At 43.4% G+C, this 22,735-nt stretch overlaps 1 protein-coding gene across 3 annotated transcripts; it reads left to right on the top strand.

Annotated features, from left to right (window-relative positions):
• The first annotated feature begins 397 nt into the window (after positions 1 to 397).
• ppp1caa (protein phosphatase 1, catalytic subunit, alpha isozyme a) lies at positions 398 to 22,519 on the top strand. Of its 3 annotated transcripts, XM_081711420.1 has the most exons (8): positions 408 to 909; positions 8,434 to 8,484; positions 13,987 to 14,118; positions 14,685 to 14,915; positions 15,536 to 15,640; positions 17,597 to 17,820; positions 18,142 to 18,276; positions 19,194 to 22,519. In XM_081711420.1, the coding sequence occupies exons 1-8, from the start codon at positions 855 to 857 to the stop codon at positions 19,308 to 19,310; spliced, it is 1,050 nt and encodes a 349-aa protein (XP_081567546.1). In that variant the 5' UTR covers positions 408 to 854; the 3' UTR covers positions 19,311 to 22,519. The 3 variants fall into 3 exon arrangements, with proteins under 3 accessions (XP_081567548.1, XP_081567546.1, XP_026885814.1); XM_081711422.1 differs by lacking the exon at positions 18,142 to 18,276 and having other exon boundaries at positions 398 to 909; XM_027030013.3 differs by lacking the exon at positions 8,434 to 8,484 and having other exon boundaries at positions 410 to 909.
• The last annotated feature ends 216 nt before the right edge of the window (positions 22,520 to 22,735 follow it).

Here is a 22,735-nt window from a genome sequence, read left to right as displayed (position 1 = left end):
GTAGCCTGACAGAGCGACCCGTGGGCATCGTTTGAATGACAAGATGCAAAGTCTAGTCATAAATTACATAATCATTCGTAGACGGTCGATTGTGGTTAGGCCTGTATTAATACAACGGTCAAAATAACAAATGTTCATCGGGTCATCCAGGAATGGCTCATTTTGATTCAGTGAGGGAAAACAGGTTAACTGTTGGGGGGGGGGTAAAATCTGAGTTATCTCGCTTCTTTTAACTTGACCAATTGACGTCACACTTTCTACAACTCGGGGCGAGGCGCTCGAGTGAGATCGACGTTGCAAACGACCAATGAGCGCCTACAACTTTGATTCAAACGTGGGTTGCCATCCAATCACCGTCGGCCTAGGCCTAAAGGACGCGTCCCCCCTCGCGTTCAGGCTCGTGCACCGCTTGGCCTTTTTTTTTAAAGTTCCGCGGAGGAGCAGGGACGGGGTCCTTTAAGCGCGCAGAAAAGGGAGAATAACAAGTGTTTACATGTGTCCAGTCATAAGCAGGTTCGAGATAACAGAGGAGAATTACAGCTGTTAAGTTTTTTGTATTATATTATCGTTTTATTGTAATACGGGTAGCTAAAAGCTAGCACCACCAAGCTAACGGCTGTGTAGCTAGCTAAATCTTAGCAGTCGGCTAGCCAGCTACGTATCGATAGCAACCTAGCGGATAACCAAACGACAAAGGAAATATAGCCAACAAGCTCAGATTTCGATAAAGATATCTTTTTTTTACAAGTTGCCCATTTGGGTTGGGGCCTTATATATATTTTTTGCTTCATCGTAACGATTATTCAAGACGAAATACCTGACCTGCTTGAATAAACGGCAAAAAATAAAATAAAATGGCGGAACCGGACAAATTAAACATCGACTCCATAATACAGCGTCTGTTGGAAGGTGAGGAATCGCAATCCTTTACCGCTTGTGCGCGTCTTGTCAATGAAGTATATAGCTAGCTGATGCATCTGGTCCTTTCCTGCATCTTCCAGAGTGGTATATTCTGTCAGGGCGATTTGGCATTTAAAATTATAATGTGCCAGAAATGTTGCCTTGTGTAGTGACCATAGCGAGGTTAGCCGGGTAGCGGGGCGAGTTGCCGGAGGAAGTGAGAGTCAGGCTGGTTAGCCGGTGCTACTAGGGTCGGCTGGCTAGAACGTTTCCCTTACTGAATAGTCAGCCTGAATTAGATAACTATGCTGCATAAGTCAACCTAGATTAGGTGGTGTTAGCTCGCTATATACGTATCCTTTTATCTCTGCATTTACCGTACAGCTGTATTTAGATGGATTTGATTTTAACCGGCCAGTGCTAGGAAAACACCCCCGGAAAAGTTGTCTCGTTTCATATCATAACGCTTGCCCGCGTTTAAATGAATGTGAATGGAATGGACGTCTGATGGCTTATATTTCTCCAGCATACATTCTGCATGTAGCATGGGTAATGCAGCTACCTACGTTATTTTGAGTTAAAGAATTAACATCGCTCTTTAACGGGTTAGGTTAGCCAAGCTAGGCAGCTAGCTAACTATGCTAACGTTAGCTAGCTAGTTAACATGGATTTCATACAGTGCCGGGTGAGTAGCCAGCTAAGGTAAATTCAGATATGCGCAGATTTTCTTTGTAGATAAAGAATTATCCCAATGTAATTGCTCTAACTACGTTCTGTAGACAACGGTACACACAGATATCTAGATAAAGAGGACGAGGCGATCGTAGCCGTGTAGTGATTACGGTGTCGCTGCGATATCATCCGCTGTATGAGGCGGAGACTGTCGTTCGTCTCTAATAGCCAGCTAATTCTCTCCTAGCTGCTGTGTTTAGACACACTTACGCCAAACGTAGGGACCCATTATGTTCATGCAAACCGTGATTTGATCATTGAGTTATCGGGAATAGTTAGAGGGAGGCATGATGTCTTAAAACCCAAATGGGTTGCGTCGATAGTCTTCAGAAAAGGCTACAGATACCCATGCATGGTTTATGCGTTGTTCTCCAGTAAACGCGTGAAGCCGCAATAAAGTTAGCAGAATGTTTTCTTGGTTATGTCTTGTGACAAAACCAGCCTAATGCAAGAACTTCAGTATCTATGTAGAGTACTTATAAAACAAAAAAGGAGTAGAGCATCTTTATATAGGTTGATTTTGAGTATGTGTGCGCTCCCATGGGAATTTAACCCTGACTGTTATTACTAGCGCTTTGCTTTACCATCTGAGCTACAGCAGCGGAGTTGAGTCCTCCTTGGTTTATGCTGGTTTTAAAAGTGATGCTGTTGGTTGCAGATGGCAAATCCACCAAAATGTATGAATTAAACGTCATGTCAAACCATTCTTGCTCGTTTTGTCTGTCTCTAATTAGCTTCACTTTGCAGTATCGGAATGCGACGTTTTCATACACGTTGCTGTAGTCTACATGAGATGTCTGAGAGTGCGGTATTGGCATTACCTCTGTTTCACTCTGCTTGGACTGAGTAAAGTGTTTGCCCCTTTGTCTCTGTTAAAACATTTGTGCGGTTAGTGGAAAAATTGGGTTGTATGTTTTCTTGTGTTAAATTGTACTGGAATTGTCTTAAGTAGATTTCATTTACAATATGCACCTGAAGTAAGTTTGACTAAAGCTAGTGTACTTGTGTTCTCTGAGGAAGGCTATAAAATATTTACAACATTCTTAGTTTGATTATTGTTACGTTGTATAATCAGTTGCGATTAAAAATGGCTGTTGGATTCTTGTTCAGAAACACCAGTTTATACAGGTTTTAAAAGTATTTTTGGAATCGATTCATTAACAATTTTTCATCTTAAATTGCTGTAAACTATTTTTTTAATTTCAAATTGTATTTTTTTCCTTGTTCTCTTTTGAGGCATCAGAAGTTGTGGTTAAATTAATGGTTGCACTTGTCTCATGTTAACAGCAAAATGTATTTTGATGGAGAGAAATGAGGATGTTTGTTTAAAATGCATTCTTACCATTTAGTTTTTAGATTTTACCTTCCAGTTCTGTACATTTACAGCATTTTGCAAATGCTCTTATCCAGAGCAACTTGCATATTTGTTAGTGTGAGAGTACTGCTCCTTGGGACTTGAACCCCTGAACTTTGTTACTAACACCTTGCTCTACCTGCTCTACGGGGTGAGCTAAAGGAATGAATTAGCTTTATTTTTAAATACTGCTGGGGTGATTCATCGACATAATCTATTCCCGAAATACAATTTGTATAACGTGCGTAGCTATGAAGCAAGATGGCTGTGCCCAGTCAAAGTATGGCTTCTCCCAGACAACAAGCAGCTAAAAGCCTCGTCCATGATGATGTAAGGTATGGGAGTGTCTTACACAACAGTGGTCCTCTGGAAGCTCTGCACATCAGGAATGGCTTATCGCAGCACTACAGCTGCTAAGCACGCAACGCATTTTCAAGATGGCAACAAGACTTTATCATTAATCCTGTTTTACATTTTGTGGCCACCCAAAGGTGACACATTGGGACTATCAACACGTGGAACATGTTTGTTGGTAGTAGTCAATTAAAATTGACTTTCTAAAGGTTTCTTCATTACCCCCATATTAAAATTATTTCTGCATCGCTTCTGTTATGATAACATTACACTACTAGACATCTCGCTAACTAACCTTGCCATACTGCTGTTTTATATTTTCTGCTTATTAAAATGTCATGTATGCATGAGAAAATGTCTTAAACTAATGTTAGTCTTTTTTGTCTGTAACTTTTGTTTCATTTAGCGTTATTTTCATTGTCCCACACAGTTGCAAAAATACAATACCAATGATTCTCTTAACTGCGTCTTACTCCAGTGATGGGGGCAGGACAATTTCATAACCATTTTTGAGGTAAAATCTGCCTCATGTCACCACTCCTCCTTGTTAACATCCCTAGTCATTAGTGTATGTGTGTTCTATATTTCTCCTTTTGGTCACTGGTTGTTTGTAAATGTTTCGCGCTGTGAGTATTAGTAAGTCCTGTTCACGTGCGGTGGCTGTTCATTCCTATGTGCTTGCGCGTTATGGACTGCTTTGTCATTTGTTGTTTGTATTACTTTGTTTGAACAGCTCTTTACTTTTGTTTTCACTGAATAGTTTTGGTTGAAAACGTTGACTTGCGCTGGCAGCCCTCCTTGCCCTTGTCACAGTTTGTTTTTTGTTCATTTGTTTTTAAGACTTGATTAATATTTCAATGTGAAGTTTTTGATACTTATTCTGGGTACATAATAAAGAAATAATCTTTAGAATAACCCCTACATTTGTAATTAAATTAATTGACTAAACGACGGGGGAAATCATTAGGTTAATCGATAACAGAATAATCGTTATGTGCAGCCCTAATTTCAAATATACAGTGCTTTGAACTGTTGCTCCCAGTAAGTCTATACAAAGTCCCCATCCTTCTGTGTGTTTTCCTGACTTTAACACACATGACACAACTACGCTTTTATCGTGTAGTCTGTGAACTACACCATGTATATTAGAACAGAGGACACAAACCATGGCACTTGTAAATAGAGCTTCACAGTTTTGTTTGGGTGCTGTTGCTTGGCAAACTCAGGGTTCAGAGTATGAAACTTCACAGAGCACCACAGAGGAGGTAGTTGCTTCTGGTGCCCTTTTGACTGCAATTATATGGGAGTTGGGAAATGATCCTACTGAACGTCCATGTTGCGTGACAGTAACACCATCATAAAGACATTTTTATTACTAAAGCTTTGCAGTTTAACAGTGTCTAAGCAACGGAGTGAAGGAGCAGATGAAATAATTGAAGCAGAGGGGAGGCAGGCAGATAAACAAACCTGTTAGTTGTTGTGTAACAGTACAAACAGCTACAAAGCAACTGTCTTCTCCCAGTAGCTAGTAGAATGAGCTGTGGGATCTAGGGATTAGCAATATCCGCTAAAATTCATATAATATTTTCCACTAGCTAGGTGATAACGATATCATGATGTACTACTTTTTTTTATATCCCCTTCAAAAGTAATAATTCTTAGCTAATAAAGCCAAGACGCTCTCTTCTTTATTGTGCAAATGAGTTGTTTACACTTGAGGTAGAACTGTATAAGCATTAAACATAAAATATGTATTATGAACACTTAAAACCCTTAATCCTCAATTGCTCAAATTGTACTCGGTCATAATTGTAAGTCGCATTGGTCAAAAGCATCAGCTAAATGCCATAAGTTTATATGCCATAAATGAAATGCATGCCTAGTTTAGAACACTAAAAAGGCCCATTATGATTAGCTGATGTACTCAAACATTTTTTATTTTTCATGTTGCATAAATGTTTTGTGTTTTTTTTTTTGTTTTTTTTTTTGTATGTGTGCGCAAAGGAACGGAGAATGCTTGGAATGCTGTTGATGGCTAGCTAGGGTAAACATCAGTAAAAGAACAGTGAGTGAGCTCAGATGCACACAGTATAAAGAGGTTCTTTTTGCCTACTGAGTGCAATTAAATCCCTCAGGCTGTTTTGCTCTAAAATGATATTAAGTAAATGATCGGCTTTGACATTGCATATAATGTGAAGCTAGAACAGTAAAACTATAGCTCAGTGCAGTAATTACTGTGGGAATGTAAGACTGGGCTATCAGTTGCAAGGTTGTTAGTTTGAATCCTGGTTCTCCCATGCAACCACTGTTGGGCCCCTGAGCAAGGCCCTTAACTCTCCTGGATCCAGGGGTGCTGTTTGATGACTGACCCTGTGTTCTGACCCCAGCTCACAAAGAGCTGGGATGTGCGAAGATTGTATTTCATTGTGCTGTTTGTATATATACCAAATAAAGGTATTCCATCTGGTATGGATCATCTTCCTCTTTTGGCTTTGGCAAATTCTAAAATAAAAAATAGCAACAAATCAGCTGTAGTTAGCCTTGAGCTGGCTAGCTAGCTGGCTAATCACCAAACCAGTGGTTACTGAAAATAAACCCACACCGTTTTTAAAATGTGCTAACTCAATTGTAAAGCTATAAAGGAGTATGGCTCTAAAAGAATGAAGAAGAATCAAGACTAACAGTTTTATTTGGATTGCTGAGGGCAGCTAGTTGCAAACAAGTTTTGCAGTTCACTTAACCATATCTGTACCGCATGTGTGAAGTGTCGTGATTCACGGTTTGGCAATAATATAATGGAGTGCTGACTAACCACACCCACACACCTTCAAAATGGCCAATAGGAAAGCATTTTTTTGATGACCAGTGACAAAATGACAGAATATTCTGAACTCTCAAAACAAACAAAAAAAAGCTATATTGGTGGTGGGGGGTTGTTGTTGTTGGTTTTTCCCTCTCTCCCCAGAGTTTTCATTGGACGGGAGTATGATTCCTCAGGGTGGGGAAATGCCCACTCCAATCTCTATGTAGACATGCCCTTGAAAGCTTGTGTGCAAAATCTAATCTTCTGTACAATATGAGTAATATTTACTCGCATGCCGATTGGATCTAGATTACAATATCTTTATTGACAAGGCAGTACACAATCCATAAAAATGACTGACATGGCTGATTATGATTGATTTGTAATCACTGAGGAATGCAGGTAATGGTTATTTTGCCCCACCTCTTTATGTAAAATTAACCCTGGCTGAATAGAACTCGTGATTATTATTTTAGCACCATGCTCTGATTCTGGTGGATCACTGCTGCTTCTGGAGCTGTTACATGTAGGCTACACTTGTCACTTCCTCAAACTTAGGTGTGTGGATTTTCAAGTGGTGAAATGGACTGCTGCTGTTTCTATGTCTGCATAATTTGCACAGTGTGGTCGGGAGATTAAATCTGAACCAGTTCCCATTGACCGAGCGCCCTCCCTTTCTGGGATGGCTTCTTTTTTGCCACAGTCGTGTTTGTGTTCGGCTCATCGCTGCCCTCGGTTTTGCAGCATGCCTTAAAAATGATGTTTAAAGTTCCGAATGTACTTTTCACATTCACTTTACCCCCACACATGCTATTTGTCCAGCAGAGGAGTTAAGAGGAAGTGAATGAATGCCTGCACCATCATGGCAAATATTTTAAATGTAAGGTTTAATACACCTTGCACTTTATTAGTTTCTAATAACAACTGACAGTGATGGGTGTTCCTTTGTGTTTGATAGTTGCAGCTATTCATGTCTGTGTCTGTTTTGTCTCATGAGCAGGCTGTTTCTGGGTCGCTCTTTTGGGGCTTATCACGGCATCCTCGGTATGGCCCAATCCACATCATGGCCCGTTGTCATATCAGTACTCCATTTTATACTGGTAAACTGCTCTGCCCTGATGGAAGCATGTCAGCCAAAGCCTGAAGTGTGGTCACGTCAACGGATTTACTCAAGCAAGCTTAACTAAGGGCCTATCAGAAGCTTATGTTTTATATGGATGTTTTATTAATTAGACTGCCAAACTGGTTAGGTGTTGTCTGTCTTTTATGTCACCCTGAAGGGTTTTATGCTTCTAGATAAACTACAAATATGAGGTGGAAAATGGGATGAACCGGTATTTAATTTCTTTGGCCAATCTAATAACTGATGGTTAGCACCTTATTGTGGTCAATACTGACATTTTAATAACCAATAATTTATGTATTCTGGTGCTATGAACTGTTCAGCCAGACTCTGGCATTAGTCCAGCACACTGATTAAGCACACCTGGATGATAAATGTCAAATTTCAGTGAGTGGTGCTGAAATGTGAGAGTTTGAATGGAAAGTGCATGGTGTGCCTCCTAGTTCTTAGCAGGTCCGATTGTAAGGCATTCTAAATTCTCTGTGCTTCACAAGTTCAAGCTCAGCACTGGCTATGTTGATGTGTCATATTTAACAACAAATGATGAGTGTGTGTTGTTCCAGGCAGTAATACAAAGTGTCCGTGCACGTGGGTCGGTAGAGCAGGAGCAGGAGTGCACATGCTATATACATTGGAACATTGTACACATGCGCACTGGCAGGTTATGCCGGGATCAGCCTGATTTCCAGTGTCTGGCCTGATTGAGAGTCTCGTGGTGTGACGTCACTGAAGGACAGTGACGTGAGGACATCCTACAACACCACGACAAATTTCTAGCATATCAGAAATTATTGTATTTTCCTGCCTAGTCTGACAATGTTTCTTAATGTGGTCCAATAGGACGATCAAGTGTTCTCGGTCTGCACACACGCACTGACCTCTTACATGGTTACACACACGCACTGACCTCTTAAACGTGTGCACACACACTGGCCTTTTACATGGGAACACACACACATTAACCTCTTACATGTGAAAATTCGTGCACGCACATGTACTGACCTGGTGGTGCGCGCACACACTGACCAGCACTGTCTGTTGGCAGCACTGTTTATCTCAGGGCAATGAGCAAATTGTCTGCTAAGCAGGGCAGAAAATAACCATCCTGATAAGTGCAGTATTTCTGTGGTGCTGTGATGTAATCTCTATGACCCCTTTCTCCTTCAGCCAGACGAGCACCTCTGCAAGGCACACTTGACACAGACAAGGCCCTCTCAGGTTTATGTTCTTTTGTTCTGTCATTCCTCACCCTATTTTAAATTGTGATACTTGCACGTAATCTGAGATTTTCATGTCTTTGTCCTTGCAAGTGTGTGTGTGTGGGGGGGGGGGGGGGGGGTGCGTGTTGTTGCTATGGGAGGAGATGCTGACTGTGTAGGACATGGGACTCCAGTAGACCTCTCGTACGCTGCTGGCTGCTGGTCCACTTGCAGTGTGCAGGGCTGAGTGACTGTCCTCATCTGCCTGTTTGTGTGTAGTCGCCTGCCTGTGTCTAGTGTAGCAGTGCAGTACAGGAGTGTCAGATTCTTGTCTGTGGCCCTTCTGGGTGTCTGCGTGTCCCATTTCAACAGTGGAATTCTTCTAGTCCTCTGTGCATGTGCTGTGTGTACGAGGGACACAAATCATGTACAGTGCGTGTGCGTCATTCTGTTGTGTTTCTTAGGTTCCGAACAATGTATTCAAGTGACTCATGTTACACTTCCTGTGTTTACTCTCAGAGAGTGTGGGAGAGATTCATGCAAATGAACTCTCCAGTCATTATTTCTGAAGTACATCACCATGGCTTGCTCCTGGTTTCTCCAGTGTCCAGTGATCTTGGCATGTTTTGTGTCTTGGACAGTGATCCTCACGCTTCCCATAAACCATACTCCTCTTAACTAATGCAGAATCCAGTTCACTCCAGTCTGCAAGAAGGTGGAGTTAAAGTGATAGGACTTTACGACTATCAATTTGCAAAATCCTAATTGCTTTAATTGGTTGGTTGGTACTGGTCTAATGCAGGTGTAAAATGGGTAAGAACTCCCATCCAGGAATCCTGCACTATTTGAGCTTCGAGTGTTAACACGTTTAATTCAATTCATGGTAATGTGTGACTGCTGTCTGTGTGTAAACCCGATTAGGCACAGCGTTACGGCCTGCTGTGCCCATGTATGTGTCCAGACTGATCGACTTGCTCCGCACCTCACCCTACACACCATGACTCCAAACACTCCATGTGCCTGCTTGCTGTGGTGCCTGTTGGAGCTAACGTAAGTGCTTTGTCCACTCCACCTGACTCTCAACTTGCTGCAAAAGCCTTATAGATTTTTCTGATTGGGCAGTGTGATTTGGATACAATGCTACATTGAAATGATAAGATATTGAAAAGCACATTTGTGAACTCTACATGTATGATGACTTCTATTACTTTGACCAAATGTACAGTTGTTGGATCAAATGCTGTGATTTATCAGAACACCTATGAAGTACTGACCTTGAGGTTGGTGAGGTCACAGCACATCATTATGGGAGAAATAAAACAGCATATTGCATTAGTTCATTTGCTTATTGCAGTTCTTGGAATATCGGTACAGCAAGCAATACATCACACAGCCCGTGAGTGTGTGTGAGTGTTTACTAACTGATCTGGGATCGGAGTTGTCCCATCGTTAATTCTAGTACTGTCAGGGCATAAAATGTCCTTAATCTGGATTTACCTTGTTGCCTGCTTTTCACTGTCTGATCTTGAGTGCTTCTGTTCATTGGCCATGCCCCTGAGCTTGCACAAGTTCCTCCTACAGCACGATGTCAGACTCCTCTGTATTTTTTGTTTGTTTGTTTTCTCAACAGAAAAATAAATTGAAACAGAATATTAAATTATATTGTTTGCATAAATAGCTGAAAACAAGTAGGAGCCTGACCATTCCCAAAGTGTTTTAGCGGAAAAACAACCGTGTGGTGGTGTCCCACTGATTCAGCTTCTAACAGTCATTAGCAAGCCCTTCACAGGCTGTTTCAGGTGTGTTGCTCTCAGGCACTCTGCTCCGTAAGCCAGCACTACGGACGTGGCATCAGCCAGGTGGAGTAAACTGTTCTCGTCTGTTTCTCTGTAGGAGAGGTGATGTCCAAGCTGGAGGGTGCTGGGCTGATCCAGCATTCCAGCAGACGTGCTGCATTCTGTAATTGAACACTTATAAAATCATTGAGTCTAATCAAATGGCCACAGAGTCTAGGCGTAAGGTAAATGTCTCTAATAACGTGGCGGCTAACTGTATTTCCCCCTCTGGCAGCACACACACTGTCATGCTGATGAATATGTAAGTCGCTCTGGATGAGAGTGCGTGCCAAATGCTGAATATGTAAATTAATTTCTGATGAATATTTATCATCATATTGAGCAGCTCGCCCTGACAAAGCCTCTCCTCTGCCAGCGATGCCGGACGGATCCGCGGATGCGCTCTTCACCACCGGACCATCTGTCCTGTCTGTTGGTCCGTTTACCTGCAGCTGAAGTGTGTGCAGCGAGAGGCGTGGTGGGGTTGAGTCTTTGCTCAGACACAAACAGGCCCTGGTCTGAACTCTGCTAAACTCTCTTATGTAACAGCAGCCTGTGTGTGTGACTCACCGGAGTACATTCAGAGCTCTTCTCCTTGCCCAGAGCCTTCCATGTGAAATGTGTGCTCTAAACCGAGTGCCTGGCTGTTGAGTCAGTGTGTGACGCTTTACTTCAGGCCTGCCTAAGGTGTATTTGTCCACCCAAGGGGGTGTGCGCTTATATTTTAGTGGAGGATGAGTACCTCGGGAAGCCTGCTAATCCCCTCTCTCACTCACTCGCTGCCTCTCACACTCAGTCAGGCTTCTCTCACATCTTCTCATTATGAATTAATTCCTTTTGTTCTGGTTTATCCTGCTCAGAACAGCAGTGCTATTTCCTCCAGATGAGTAAAACATGGGGCTGTGTACAATATATTGATATGGCAGTATAACGTGAATACATTCTTAACGATACGTGAATCAATAGTCACTGTATTCATATTTTTGTTGCCCAGTGTGAAACTGGTGCATTCAAAAATCAGTAGTTTGAAATCAGTAGTTTAAACGGCCAGCAGATGGTACCTCAAAATGAAAAACCGAGTGATTTAGGAAAAATCAACACGTTTGTGTAGGGAAAAGCTACGGAAATGCAGCTACAGTCAGCTTCAACACACAAACATGAAAATTGGGAAGACAGGTGAGAGAATTATAATTGCACGTTTCCACATTTTTCCACACTTCTTTTTTTGTTTACTTGTATATTTCTTTTTTTTTTCTCCTCCATGTTTGTACTTTAAATGTACTCTTCCCATTGATTTTATTTATTGGTGTTTATTAATGCATTTTTGTTAAGAACTAATAGTATTTTTTGTAACGTTATTTGTATAATAGACTGTTAGGCATTGTATCATGATACATATCATATCATGAAGGTCCAGCTCTAAGCAAACATGCTCTCGTTTTCGGGTCCTGGCCAAAGCCTGTTGGCATTGAGTGGTATTTGGGAAGCCAGCCTGAAAGGGCATGTTTGACGAGTGGTTGAGTATGAACTGATGGACTGTTTGGACATGGCCAGTCACTTCCGTCTTTTTTCCGTCTCTCTCTCCCTCCCTCCCCCTCCCCAGACATGCTGGGGCACATCTGTTGTCTCCTACAGTGAGCACTCGTCTGAGAGCAGAATCAGCTGACCCTTTTGGTTTCCACCGCAGAGTTTGTGTGGTGTTTCTCAATAGCAGATCAAATGGGGAAAAAACAAGGTTGCACATGACCCAGAACCCTGGTGGGGCGCAGTGCACAAAATCCAGTTGTGTGTGTGTGTGTGTGTGTGTGTGTGTGTGTGAGAGTGAGTGAGATTAACAGTCATAAGGAATGCTCTGACATGCATGGTAAATCCTGTAGGTGGATGGCAGGGGGCTCCATGTTGTCATTTGGGGAGATGTGGTGATGTGGGTGAGGAATCTGCACTCTAACACACACGATGCTTGGTCACAGCCCGTGGTACTGAGCTGTTAACATGTGCACTTGGAAGAGCTTTGGGAACATGTTCACAGATGGGACATTCCTTAATGGAAGTCCACACAGTGTTGGAGAGAGCTGTGTGTGTGTGTGTGTGTGTGTGTGTGTGTGTGTGTGTGTGTGTGTGTGTGTGTGCGCGCTCGCTCGCGCTCGCTCCCTTTACCTTGTGGCTTAAACAAGCCCTGTGTTGAACAGCAGACCTTAGGCTTGTGAAAGAGTGCCTTTCTTCGTTCTTTTGATCCTGTTTAAGTTGTGCAGTCGGCCTTGCTCAGTATGAAGTACATGTCCAAATGGCTTTTGGCTGATGTATGTAATGTAATGGGCTTCGCCTTAATACGCTAGCAGCCATGTGTTTTGCCGGGTGTAGAGTGTTGGGAAATGCCCTGGTGGTTGTTGGCCGTTAGAGGTTTGAGTACAAGCCTCTGCTTTACACGGCACTGAGAAAAGGCTGGTGTGAAACCGGCCGTAGCAAGAGACTGCTCACGTTGGCCTGCGTTACGTCCAGCTGGAATCCACCTGCCAGACCAGGCAGGTGCCCATCCTGTAGTGGGCCTGGAGTGCATGTCATAGATATGGTTGAATGGTCTCTCTCGCTGCGCGCGCGTGTGTGTGTGCGTGCGCGCGCGCATCTTTAGTTAGTCTAATTGTCAGTAGCAGACCTCAGCCGCAGTATTTTCCCATTGCATAGTCATAAAATAATTTAGCTGATATTATGTGGGATCCAGTCATCTGCAGGGAAACCATAAGGATTCTATTTATTTTATTTAGCCTTTCTTATCCTGCCATTTATTTAGTGTGTCATTCTTCCAAAAAACTTGTCATTTGTTGTTTCATCCTGAAGCGTTTGGTCTTTAGGTGCCTTCCTCAGCCAAGGAGAGCTGCTTCATTAACAATGAGAATCTTTGAACAAAGAGTTTAGAAGTCCGTGGTGGTTTGGTTTTCACTAGTCCGTTTACCCAGCGATGTGATGGCAGTTGGTATTTGATCCTCTCTGCTGCTGCAGCTCCAGCTCAGAGCACACGCGTGTGACTTCACATGGTTATCCAGCGGTCTGTGCGGAGTCACTGTTGATTGGTCAGTGTCCATGTGCTGTTGACTTTAACTATACAATTAATCATCGTATTAAAATCAAGGCTTAGAAAAAATGCACCAGCTCGGATTATATTACAATTGTTGATATCATGGACACCACATAGAGCAAAAACTTCAAAAAATGGAAATCACAATGTTGGTCAGAAGACATTTTCTCAAAAATCATTCAGGCTTGCATTAGACCCTCACTCCACTGTTTGAGTCAACTAAACCACTAAACATGAGTGTGTGTGCATGCTGCAATTCTTTAGATGGATATAATTGTTCACATGGCTATCATAGTGGTAAATGTGCAGTGTTGGGTATTGTGAAAAGTAGTAGTGTTGGGATTCCTCAATGAGGTGTAAACTGAGCAAATGGCCCTGTTTAGCCAAATATTCAGCTTGTTATTTACATGTGGAAATGCCTTTGTTGTGACAGCTGTAGCAGAGTGCACAATGCAAGCTCAGAGTCTTCATGGAGTGATCGTGCAGTTTGTGTGTTGCCCACGTTTGCCGCTTCAGATGCTCAGTGTGTCGGTCCCTTTTCACTGGATCTGGCCTTCGCATCTTACTACCTGCTGTCTGTTTCACACGTGCTCTGTTTCTCTTTCCTCTCTAGTTAAGGGCTCCAGGCCAGGCAAGAATGTTCAGCTGACAGAGAATGAGATCCGCGGCCTCTGCCTCAAGTCCCGGGAAATCTTCCTCAGCCAGCCAATCCTACTGGAGCTCGAGGCACCACTCAAGATTTGCGGTGAGTGTGATTGGATGAGCCCGAGACGCCCTTTGACTGCTCTGTTTTTTGTCAGTCCCAGATCCTCTGCCGGTCCGAACAAACAGTGTGAAGCAGCTGCGACCGTCGCCGGCATGGAAGAATAAACAGGAGGTGCTTTTACAGCCGCTCCAGTCTGCCAGCTGGACACTAATAGAGCAAGCGAAGCCTGGTCTCTGCACTCAATGCTGTCTGTTGCTTTAGTAACATGACTTGCGCAAAATAAACACTTATCGGTCCAGGAGGCTTATGCCATGAGTCGCAGCCCTGTTGTAAGAACATTTCTCTGATTTTGTCGGTGTTGCTCTGGGCTCTTTTAATGCCTTGGTAAGGTAATTGGCACACAGTCACTGTTTGCATTTGTCCAGCAACTGAAGTTGCTCTCCCGAGCTGGTCCTCTTCCTGTGGGAGGACGTACCGGACGCACTCTGTTTTATTAGTTTGTTTCTTAAGTCTTTCATAAGCGGAGGTTCAGTGGAGTTCAGTGCCGCAGGCCCCGAGACTGGTCCGAGGACATGGTTGCAATAACAGGCCTGTCTGCCATGCAGGTGATGTCCACGGGCAGTACTACGACCTGCTGCGGCTGTTCGAGTACGGCGGCTTCCCTCCCGAGAGTAACTACCTGTTCCTGGGGGACTACGTGGACCGAGGAAAACAGTCCCTGGAGACCATTTGTCTCCTGCTGGCCTACAAGGTCAAATACCCCGAGAACTTCTTCCTGCTCCGTGGCAACCATGAGTGTGCCTCCATAAACCGCATCTACGGCTTCTACGACGAGTGTAAGTCAAGGGAAATGCACCCACCCATCTTCAAGCCTGACCACGTTCATCGTTAAGCCCTGGTACATCCCTGGTCACATTCATAGACAAGGCGTGTACTCAGAAGGCCCTAATCGTTGCTGTCATTGTGTAAACACGGAGCGTGTACCTGTGCCCAGTGATGCACGTTTTGCTCCACTTGGGATCTTCTGTGTGAAGGCTGTACCCTCATGGTTTGAGTTTGAGAGACCCGATGCTTGACACATCGGTTCCGGCACCAGCAGTGCCGGACTCTTTTCTGTGTCCTTCACGTCTTTGCACATGAGGGAGCATCAGAACCCAATTTAGCAGGTCAAGCCACAAGAACAGCAAATATCAATAAAGTGAATAGCCTTTTTATTTCCTCTCTGTAATGTCTTCCAATCTCTAAAATGGAAGCAACAGCAGTAGGCTATAGCCCTTTCGCCATATTTGTTGTTTTGTTTAGTTGTTTGGTTTCCTCTCCATTCTGAATATCTTTTGACTGAGCTCTTCATGACTCAGGTGTCAGACAGCACACTGTGTCGAGCTCATGAGGTTCAAGATGTCAGTGCTTGCAGGGCCCTAGTTTTAAACTCTGCGACATCTGTGTGTTTCCTCAGGTAAAAGGCGGTATAACATTAAGCTGTGGAAGACTTTCACAGACTGCTTCAACTGCTTACCTGTGGCGGCCATTGTAGACGAGAAGATCTTCTGTTGCCATGGAGGTGGGTGAAGGCAGCAGCTCCATTTTAACATCCGTCTCTGCTCCTCTCAGGTTTCACCAGGCTCCCATGAAATGGGGTTTATGAATGCACACTAAAATAGTGTTATATTCAGTTTGCTCCTGCACAGTGTTCTCTTCCTCTCTGATGATACGCTCAGGGAAACTGGAATTTCAAACCCAATAATGATCGAATTTTTTTGCATGTAATGGTATCACAAAAACATGTCAACTTTCCAAAATCGCCTAGAATGTATCTTAAACTTTAGTATTCCCCCAGTGTGTAGCGTGTGTTTTGATTTGCGTTTCCACCATTAGCGGTTCTTTTTGAAGAGAGTGTGGTCCTTGCTCGTCAGACAGCTGGAGCAGAACATGAGGCAAAATTCAATAGCCGTAGCTGTTAAACAGTGTGTATATGGGCTCTTAATGATCTAGAGCAGGGGATCAGGTAATAAGACCTGTTGTACTCAGTCCAATGTCAAGTGGGCTGGACCCAATTAATCAGCAACACATGAACAACAGACCACTCATGTATCCCCAATGACTACCCGGCATTATGCTCATGGAAGATACTCTGGGTTTGAAGGTTTTTGGTTGGTAAGCAAAATGTTTTTGTGGTTGAATATCTCCTCTGTTGTACCCTGTGGTGACCAAATACCGTTGCAAATGCTACTGTGTAATGTAATAATACGTTAATTCATGTAATAATACAAGCCACCCCATTGGTTGTCCTTTCAGCCGTTTTTTCTTCAGTTAAGCTTTTCAGACTTCAATTTTGACGAGCTAGCCTCTATTTAGCTAGTACTAAGCCTTTGCACATTGGTTAGCTAAACCTGTTTTTTAGCTAAAATTGGCTCTGATGCAGTTAGCTAGCTAACTTCATTTGATACGGACTGACACGCACGATAGATCTTGCTTTCTGTTCGCAGTCCAGCTCAAGCTGACCTGCATTCAACCGACATTGTTTAACATGACCAAACTGAAATGGTTTTCATGCCTTTTAAGAGGCCTCTGGTTGTCTTTGGTGAGGGGTGACCTAAAGGGCTAAAAGCTGTAGCCTGCCTCAGACTACTTACTGATGCTGCTTTAATGTGTGGTAGCTTTAGCTTGCATGTACCAATGTTCATATTTTGACTGCTTCTCGAGGAAAATGTATGTAGGCCAAAATGTTTCTGTTTTAAATGTGTATCACAAGGTTCCATAGAGGTGATTTTTGAAAATTCTATTCTTTTTCTGAAGACCCTTTAGACCTAGATTTCCTAATATGGGCACGAAGCCAACTGCGACTTCAGTGCTGTATGAACAAACCAACAGTAGCCTATAAACTGGCTCTGCGTTTAGTGCTCTATACTGCCCCCTAATGGAACAATATAGACTAGTTCTTTTTCTGGTTTGTACTGCATGGGTCTTTCAATTTAATTACAGTCCAAAAATGATTGACTAGATTAATTTGTAGGGCAGGATTAGAACTGTAATTGGGCTGTCTGGGCCTATGGGCTGCATGTTTGCAGGTCTGCTCCAAAGGTTTTTTTTCTTTTCACTGTCTGAAAATATCTTCTTATTGCATCTGCTGTTGCATCGTGTTCACACCCTTTTGTAGTGAAAATCGCTGCAAAGCTCTCAAGTAACTTGAAGCGTTTATATAGTGGAGAATAGGCTACAACATGAACTTTACCTTCCCCTGCATGCATGCATGCATGCATATGCATGCTAAGCCATTATGTATTTACACTTGTGCAGTGATCAGCTTTGACTGAATAGTTTAGGATTATCTAACTTGAGAAGATGCTATAAAATAAAATTCCTAAATTTTAGTTAGGATTTGCTTCTGTAATATGAATTTGTTCGATCTTGAAAGAGAGATGATCTTTATTAAAGGCGTGTGATCTTTGTACTATCACATTGTCAGTGCTACATTTTTGTGACTGTGTGCGTGCGTGTGTGTGCACGCGCGATGCAGGCCTCTCTCCAGACCTGCAGTCCATGGAGCAGGTGCGTCGCGTGATGCGGCCCACAGACGTGCCTGACCAGGGCCTGCTGTGTGACCTGCTGTGGGCCGACCCCGACAAGGATGTGCTGGGCTGGGGCGAGAACGACCGTGGCGTCTCCTTCACCTTCGGCGCAGACGTGGTGGCAAAGTTCCTGCACAAGCACGATATGGACCTCATCTGCAGAGCGCACCAGGTGTGCATGCTCTTAACACACTTTGTGGGTGTTGGGCTGTATAGTGGTTTTTCTCATGAAAGGTTACAAACCAGTTTTATTCAGCCATTTTTAGTTTTTAAAAATGTCCATATGGTGGTACTTTGGTTCTGTGCTGAGTTCTGTCAGAAATTTCAAGGAGAACTTCATTGGCTGTGAGCAGACCTTAGACTCCTCCCCCTAAGCTTTGAAATTCCATTATGCTGCTTTTGATGGTCTTCTACAAACGCCTCTAGAATCCTTGTTGAGTCCTGTGCCACGTGGTTGTGAGCCAATCGGATCAGACCCCTTCCTGTTCTGCAGGTTGTGGAGGACGGCTATGAGTTTTTTGCTAAGAGACAGCTGGTCACTCTGTTCTCTGCGCCGAACTACTGTGGGGAGTTTGACAACGCCGGGGCCATGATGAGCGTGGACGAGACGCTCATGTGCTCCTTCCAGGTAGAGATATGAAACCCTGCCATTTCAAGCCCCATCTTTGTGGGGCTCTCTGTGTCTTTGTGGGGCTCTCTGTCTGTCTGTCCACTTAAAGGTGCTTTAATGTATTTGTATGGGTTACAGAGATTACGACGGTACAGAATCTTGGTTTACAGAGTTTGAATATATTGAGGTGATAAAGTGCAGTTTGAAGTATATGGCTTAACATATTCAGGACTAATACAGTAGTACATGAATAAAATGGTAAACGTCTACTACTAAAATCAACAAGAACACCTGAAGATTCATACAGAAAACATAGTAGTAATAAGAGTGTAATGTAACAATCCATTACATATTTGAACTAATGTAACATTGTTGAAAAATGAAGAAAGCAGGAAGGTGTGGCACCTGTGTAGTTAGGTGGGGCAGGTGGGACAGTACTGGGACAGTTAGGTGGGTCAGTAGAGGTGGGAGGGCACTGGGGTAGTTGTGCAGGGCAGTAGAGGTGGGAAGGGACTGTGGTAGTTAGATGGGGCAGTGCAGCTCGGTGGGTACCAGGGTAGTTAGATGGGAGAGTGGAGGTGGACCGCTCCATTTTGCCATCCTACCTGTCACATTGTCTGCTTCCTTTTAACAACAGTGTAATGTATGCTTGTTTCACATAATGGCACTGACCCCATTTTCTGTGCATATGTACTATACGTGTGTGCGTGTGTCTTGCATACAACAGCAGAGCCTCTCTCTCTCTGTGGGTGCCTTGCTCTGAGCTGGTGTTGAAGTGTGCTTGCTCTCTGTCTGTCTGTCTGTCTGTCTGTTTGTCTGTCTCTCTCTCTCTCTCTCTCTCTCTCTCTGTGGGTGTGTGTGTCTATATTTGGTCTCTGTAAAGGAGAGCAGCTACTCATCCCCTCCCCTTCCTGCCCCCTCTTCTACTGCCACAGATCCTCAAGCCTGCTGACAAGAAGCTGTACTCGTACGGAGGAGGAGGCGGAATGGGCTCAGGGCGTCCGGTCACCCCACCACGGAATTCAGCCAAGGGAGGGAAAGCCAAGAAATAACACCCACTGGACTACCCCCCCCCCAACCTCCTGTTTCCCCATCCCTTTAAACCCTATACCACTCTCTACCTCCCTGCTTCTATCCCTCTGTCACCCAACAGCAACAAAGCGAAACAGTACCCAGGGTTAAAGTCCTTTCTCTTTGTCTGTCTTTTATCCTTTTCCTTTATTGTGGGTGGGTGTGTGTGCGCGCGCATGCGCAAAACATTGATGTGAATGAGCGCCTGTAAGGTTTATTATAATGTGTGCGCTGTCCTTTCGCTCCTCTGAACCCTGCCGAGACGCACACAGAGGGAGAGAGCGAGACGACGTGTCTCTGCCCTGTTGATGCCCAGCTGGGCGGTGGTGAACGTGGTCAGGGAGGGGGAGGATGAGTGAGCAGGGATGGAGAGAGAAGCCTGGGTAGCTCCAGCACCTTCTATACCCGCCCTTGGACTGTTTCTAAAGCTGAACACGTGACTGCACATCTTGTATTAGTTAGAGCCAGTCTGATTGTGAACTGTAACACTAACACACACACACATGCACAGACATATGCGCACACACACACACACACATGCAGACACTTAGACGGGGAAAGTAGCTGATGTTGGTGGAGAAGGAAGCTGACTCTGGTTTGTGAGTGTGTAGTAACAGTGAGAGAGGGAGGGAGCTCACAGGTGCATACTTTCATACTTTCCATTTAGAAAACCAGTGGTCTGACAAACAATCATGTTGAAACTTTATTTTTCATATTCTTTTTAATTCTTTGATGGAGTGCGAAGAAAAGCTTTGGACATTCTTGCTCATTCGTGTGTGTGGGTTTTTTTGTTTTGTTTTGTTTTTTCCCCCCTTTTTTAGTCTCTTTTTTTGAAAGTCAATTATCAATAAAGAGAACTGTTTATTTAACCATGCGGCACCATCCTGCTTAATGTGTACCTCCTCGTCCAGCATCCTCTGACCTGATCTACTTCTGCCAGCAGTGCTGGGAGTCTGCCCATCTCACTCTCCCCTGCTCTGCTGTCCTTTGTGAAGGACCTGAACATCTCAACACAGAGACTGAAATGACTGACCGGACTTGAGCAAGGTGTGGGATCGGGCTGCGGGTGTCGGGCTCGTTTCGCCTCGTCCCGTCTGGGGCCAACTACCCAGCCCTGTGCTTTTCCTCCTCTTCCAGCTCCCTTTTATTGTCTTGTACTTTTCCTGTCTCTCTCCTTCTTTTTCCCAGTTCTCACCCCGCTTCCTCCTCGTCAGGAAAGGCTGTGGCTCGTGCTCCTGCGCTGACCCCATCAGCACCTCGTTGCTGCTGTTGTGTAGTCCGCCCTCATGCCTCCCTCTGTGCAGAGACGAACGTGCTCCTTTACTTTCATCTGGTACCTCATTTCTCTTGCCTGGGCATTTTTATTTGTTTTTAATTTAATTTTATTTAAAAAACTTTTTTTCCCCCTTTTGTTTTCCCATTTATGCTGCTTCCATTTCAACCCATTTTGTTTGCATGCAAGAACAGGCCAGACGTTAGACTGTGATTACAGCAGAGTCTCTGCTATAATTATTTGAGAATGTATGGTCTTCTCTGGCTGTTATCACCAATTCGACCAGGTGGTTCATTTTACTTTTGTCGACTTTGCTCTATTATCACCCTTTTAAAGATGCTGTAATGGATTTTTCAGATTCTTCCAAACACAACTCATCCCCTGAACTTGGACAAGCCTTCCTTTTCTCCCACGTTCTCCATCCAAACTATTCTCAGACCTCCTCCCTCCACAGACATGCATGCTTTGCCCTTAGCCCGTGCACACACAAAATAATTGATAGGCAGGGAGGACTGCCCGTTTGTAGAAAGGTCTCCTGATTGGTTAATGTGGCAGGTCTGTGATGTTTAACAAATACAAGGAAATAACCCAGATCTTCCTTTCTTTTCTCAGATCAATTACTTTAGTAATAAATGTCAGGATGTAAAGTGAGGTTTTGCAGACGTTTCTTAAAATAAATCCCAAGCTGTAATGGACAAGGACCGATTAAAACATTAAATCCTAAAGATACACTGCCCCCTGTTGTCCACTGTATGTACTGACCTCATGTAGTATTTGGCAGATCACCCAACTTCTTCCCTTATACAAATGAATCTTTCCTGGTTACCTGTGTGTGTGGGGGGGGGGGGGGGGGGGGGGGCTGGGGGAGCAGCCAATTCCAGAATAGTGCAACAATGCGTCTCTCTTTTTCATATGTACTGTGTTTTGTAGAGGTGCTTGCAGAAATGGAGATTGGATCGACACACAGTTTCCCAACAGACTGATTTCAGTGTGAATCATGTAGCTGTTTCTCTCTGGAGATGGACTTAAGTCATCTGGCTCATTGCCTTGTTTTCTCAAAGCTTTCAGCTAAAACAAAACAACAAAAAAGGTCTGAGATCACTGCACATCTCAGTGAAAGTACAGTGAGGTGTGTGTGTGTGTGTGTGTGTGGCAGTGTTTTCCAGCCAGCCACAAAAGAATAACTTTGTGAGTGGGTACGTTTAATGGTAATTATCTGATGGCCACTGTAGTCAGATCAGTGGCTGAATCTCAACAACTTTGTCATTGAGCTCCTTCCATTCCTCATCTTTCACTTGCTCTTGTCACTCAGGGGAATGGCCCTGTGAGAGTGCGCCTGTGACTAATGGAAGAACGCTCCATTTAACTTTGGTGGGAGAGTGGAATTGACACGGATGTGCTGTACTCTCTCGGTTTCATTGCAGTTTTCATACCCAAATGTTTGGGGCCGAATAATTGTGTTACTACACACACTTAAAAAAAGAAAATGGGCTATCAATTATTGGCCCTCTATTCATCTGTCACTTGCTCCCTGTGACTGTGCATCCTACTCTTAGTTATACCATCACACAGGAAAAAAATATTTTTATTTTTATTATTATTATTATTATTATTATTATTAGTCCATTTTATTTCTCTTTTTTTTCCTTCTGTTTTCACCTGATGGGGAACAGCAATTCAGATAATGTATGTGGTTTTGTTTTTGTTGTTTTTTTAAATAAGCAATCAGGGATTTTTTTTCTCCATGCACTGATGCTGGGAAAACTATAATCATTTTAACTGTAAGATTTTAACAAACAAGCCAGTAGTTTTAAATGGGGGGGGGGGAATTAAAAGCAAGAATTATACTGTTTTTTATGTACTTTTATGTAACTGTCTTTCTGTTACTGAGTAGAAAATAAAGTTAGTGTATTTGTACTTGTATGGTGGTATGAATTTGTTACCTATGCTTTTAGTGAAATATTATGTTCTTATGAAATTTTAAAATCAAGTTGCGATGTATTTTTACATCTTCATGCTTTCTGTTGTATTTTAGTTAATTATTCATTTTATCAATCTCTTAGAAATAATGTATGTATCTGCCCATGGACTAACTAAAGTGTCACTGTAACTGCTTCATGCCGGATTTGAGAG

This window comes from Electrophorus electricus, chromosome 3 (genome assembly GCF_041902795.1).
Source record: "Electrophorus electricus isolate QZ-2024a chromosome 3, ASM4190279v1, whole genome shotgun sequence".
NCBI classification, from domain to species: Eukaryota; Metazoa; Chordata; class Actinopteri; order Gymnotiformes; family Gymnotidae; genus Electrophorus; species Electrophorus electricus.
The sequence above is the reverse complement of the archived record's forward strand: the minus strand, read 5'-3'. Positions and strand labels throughout refer to the sequence as shown.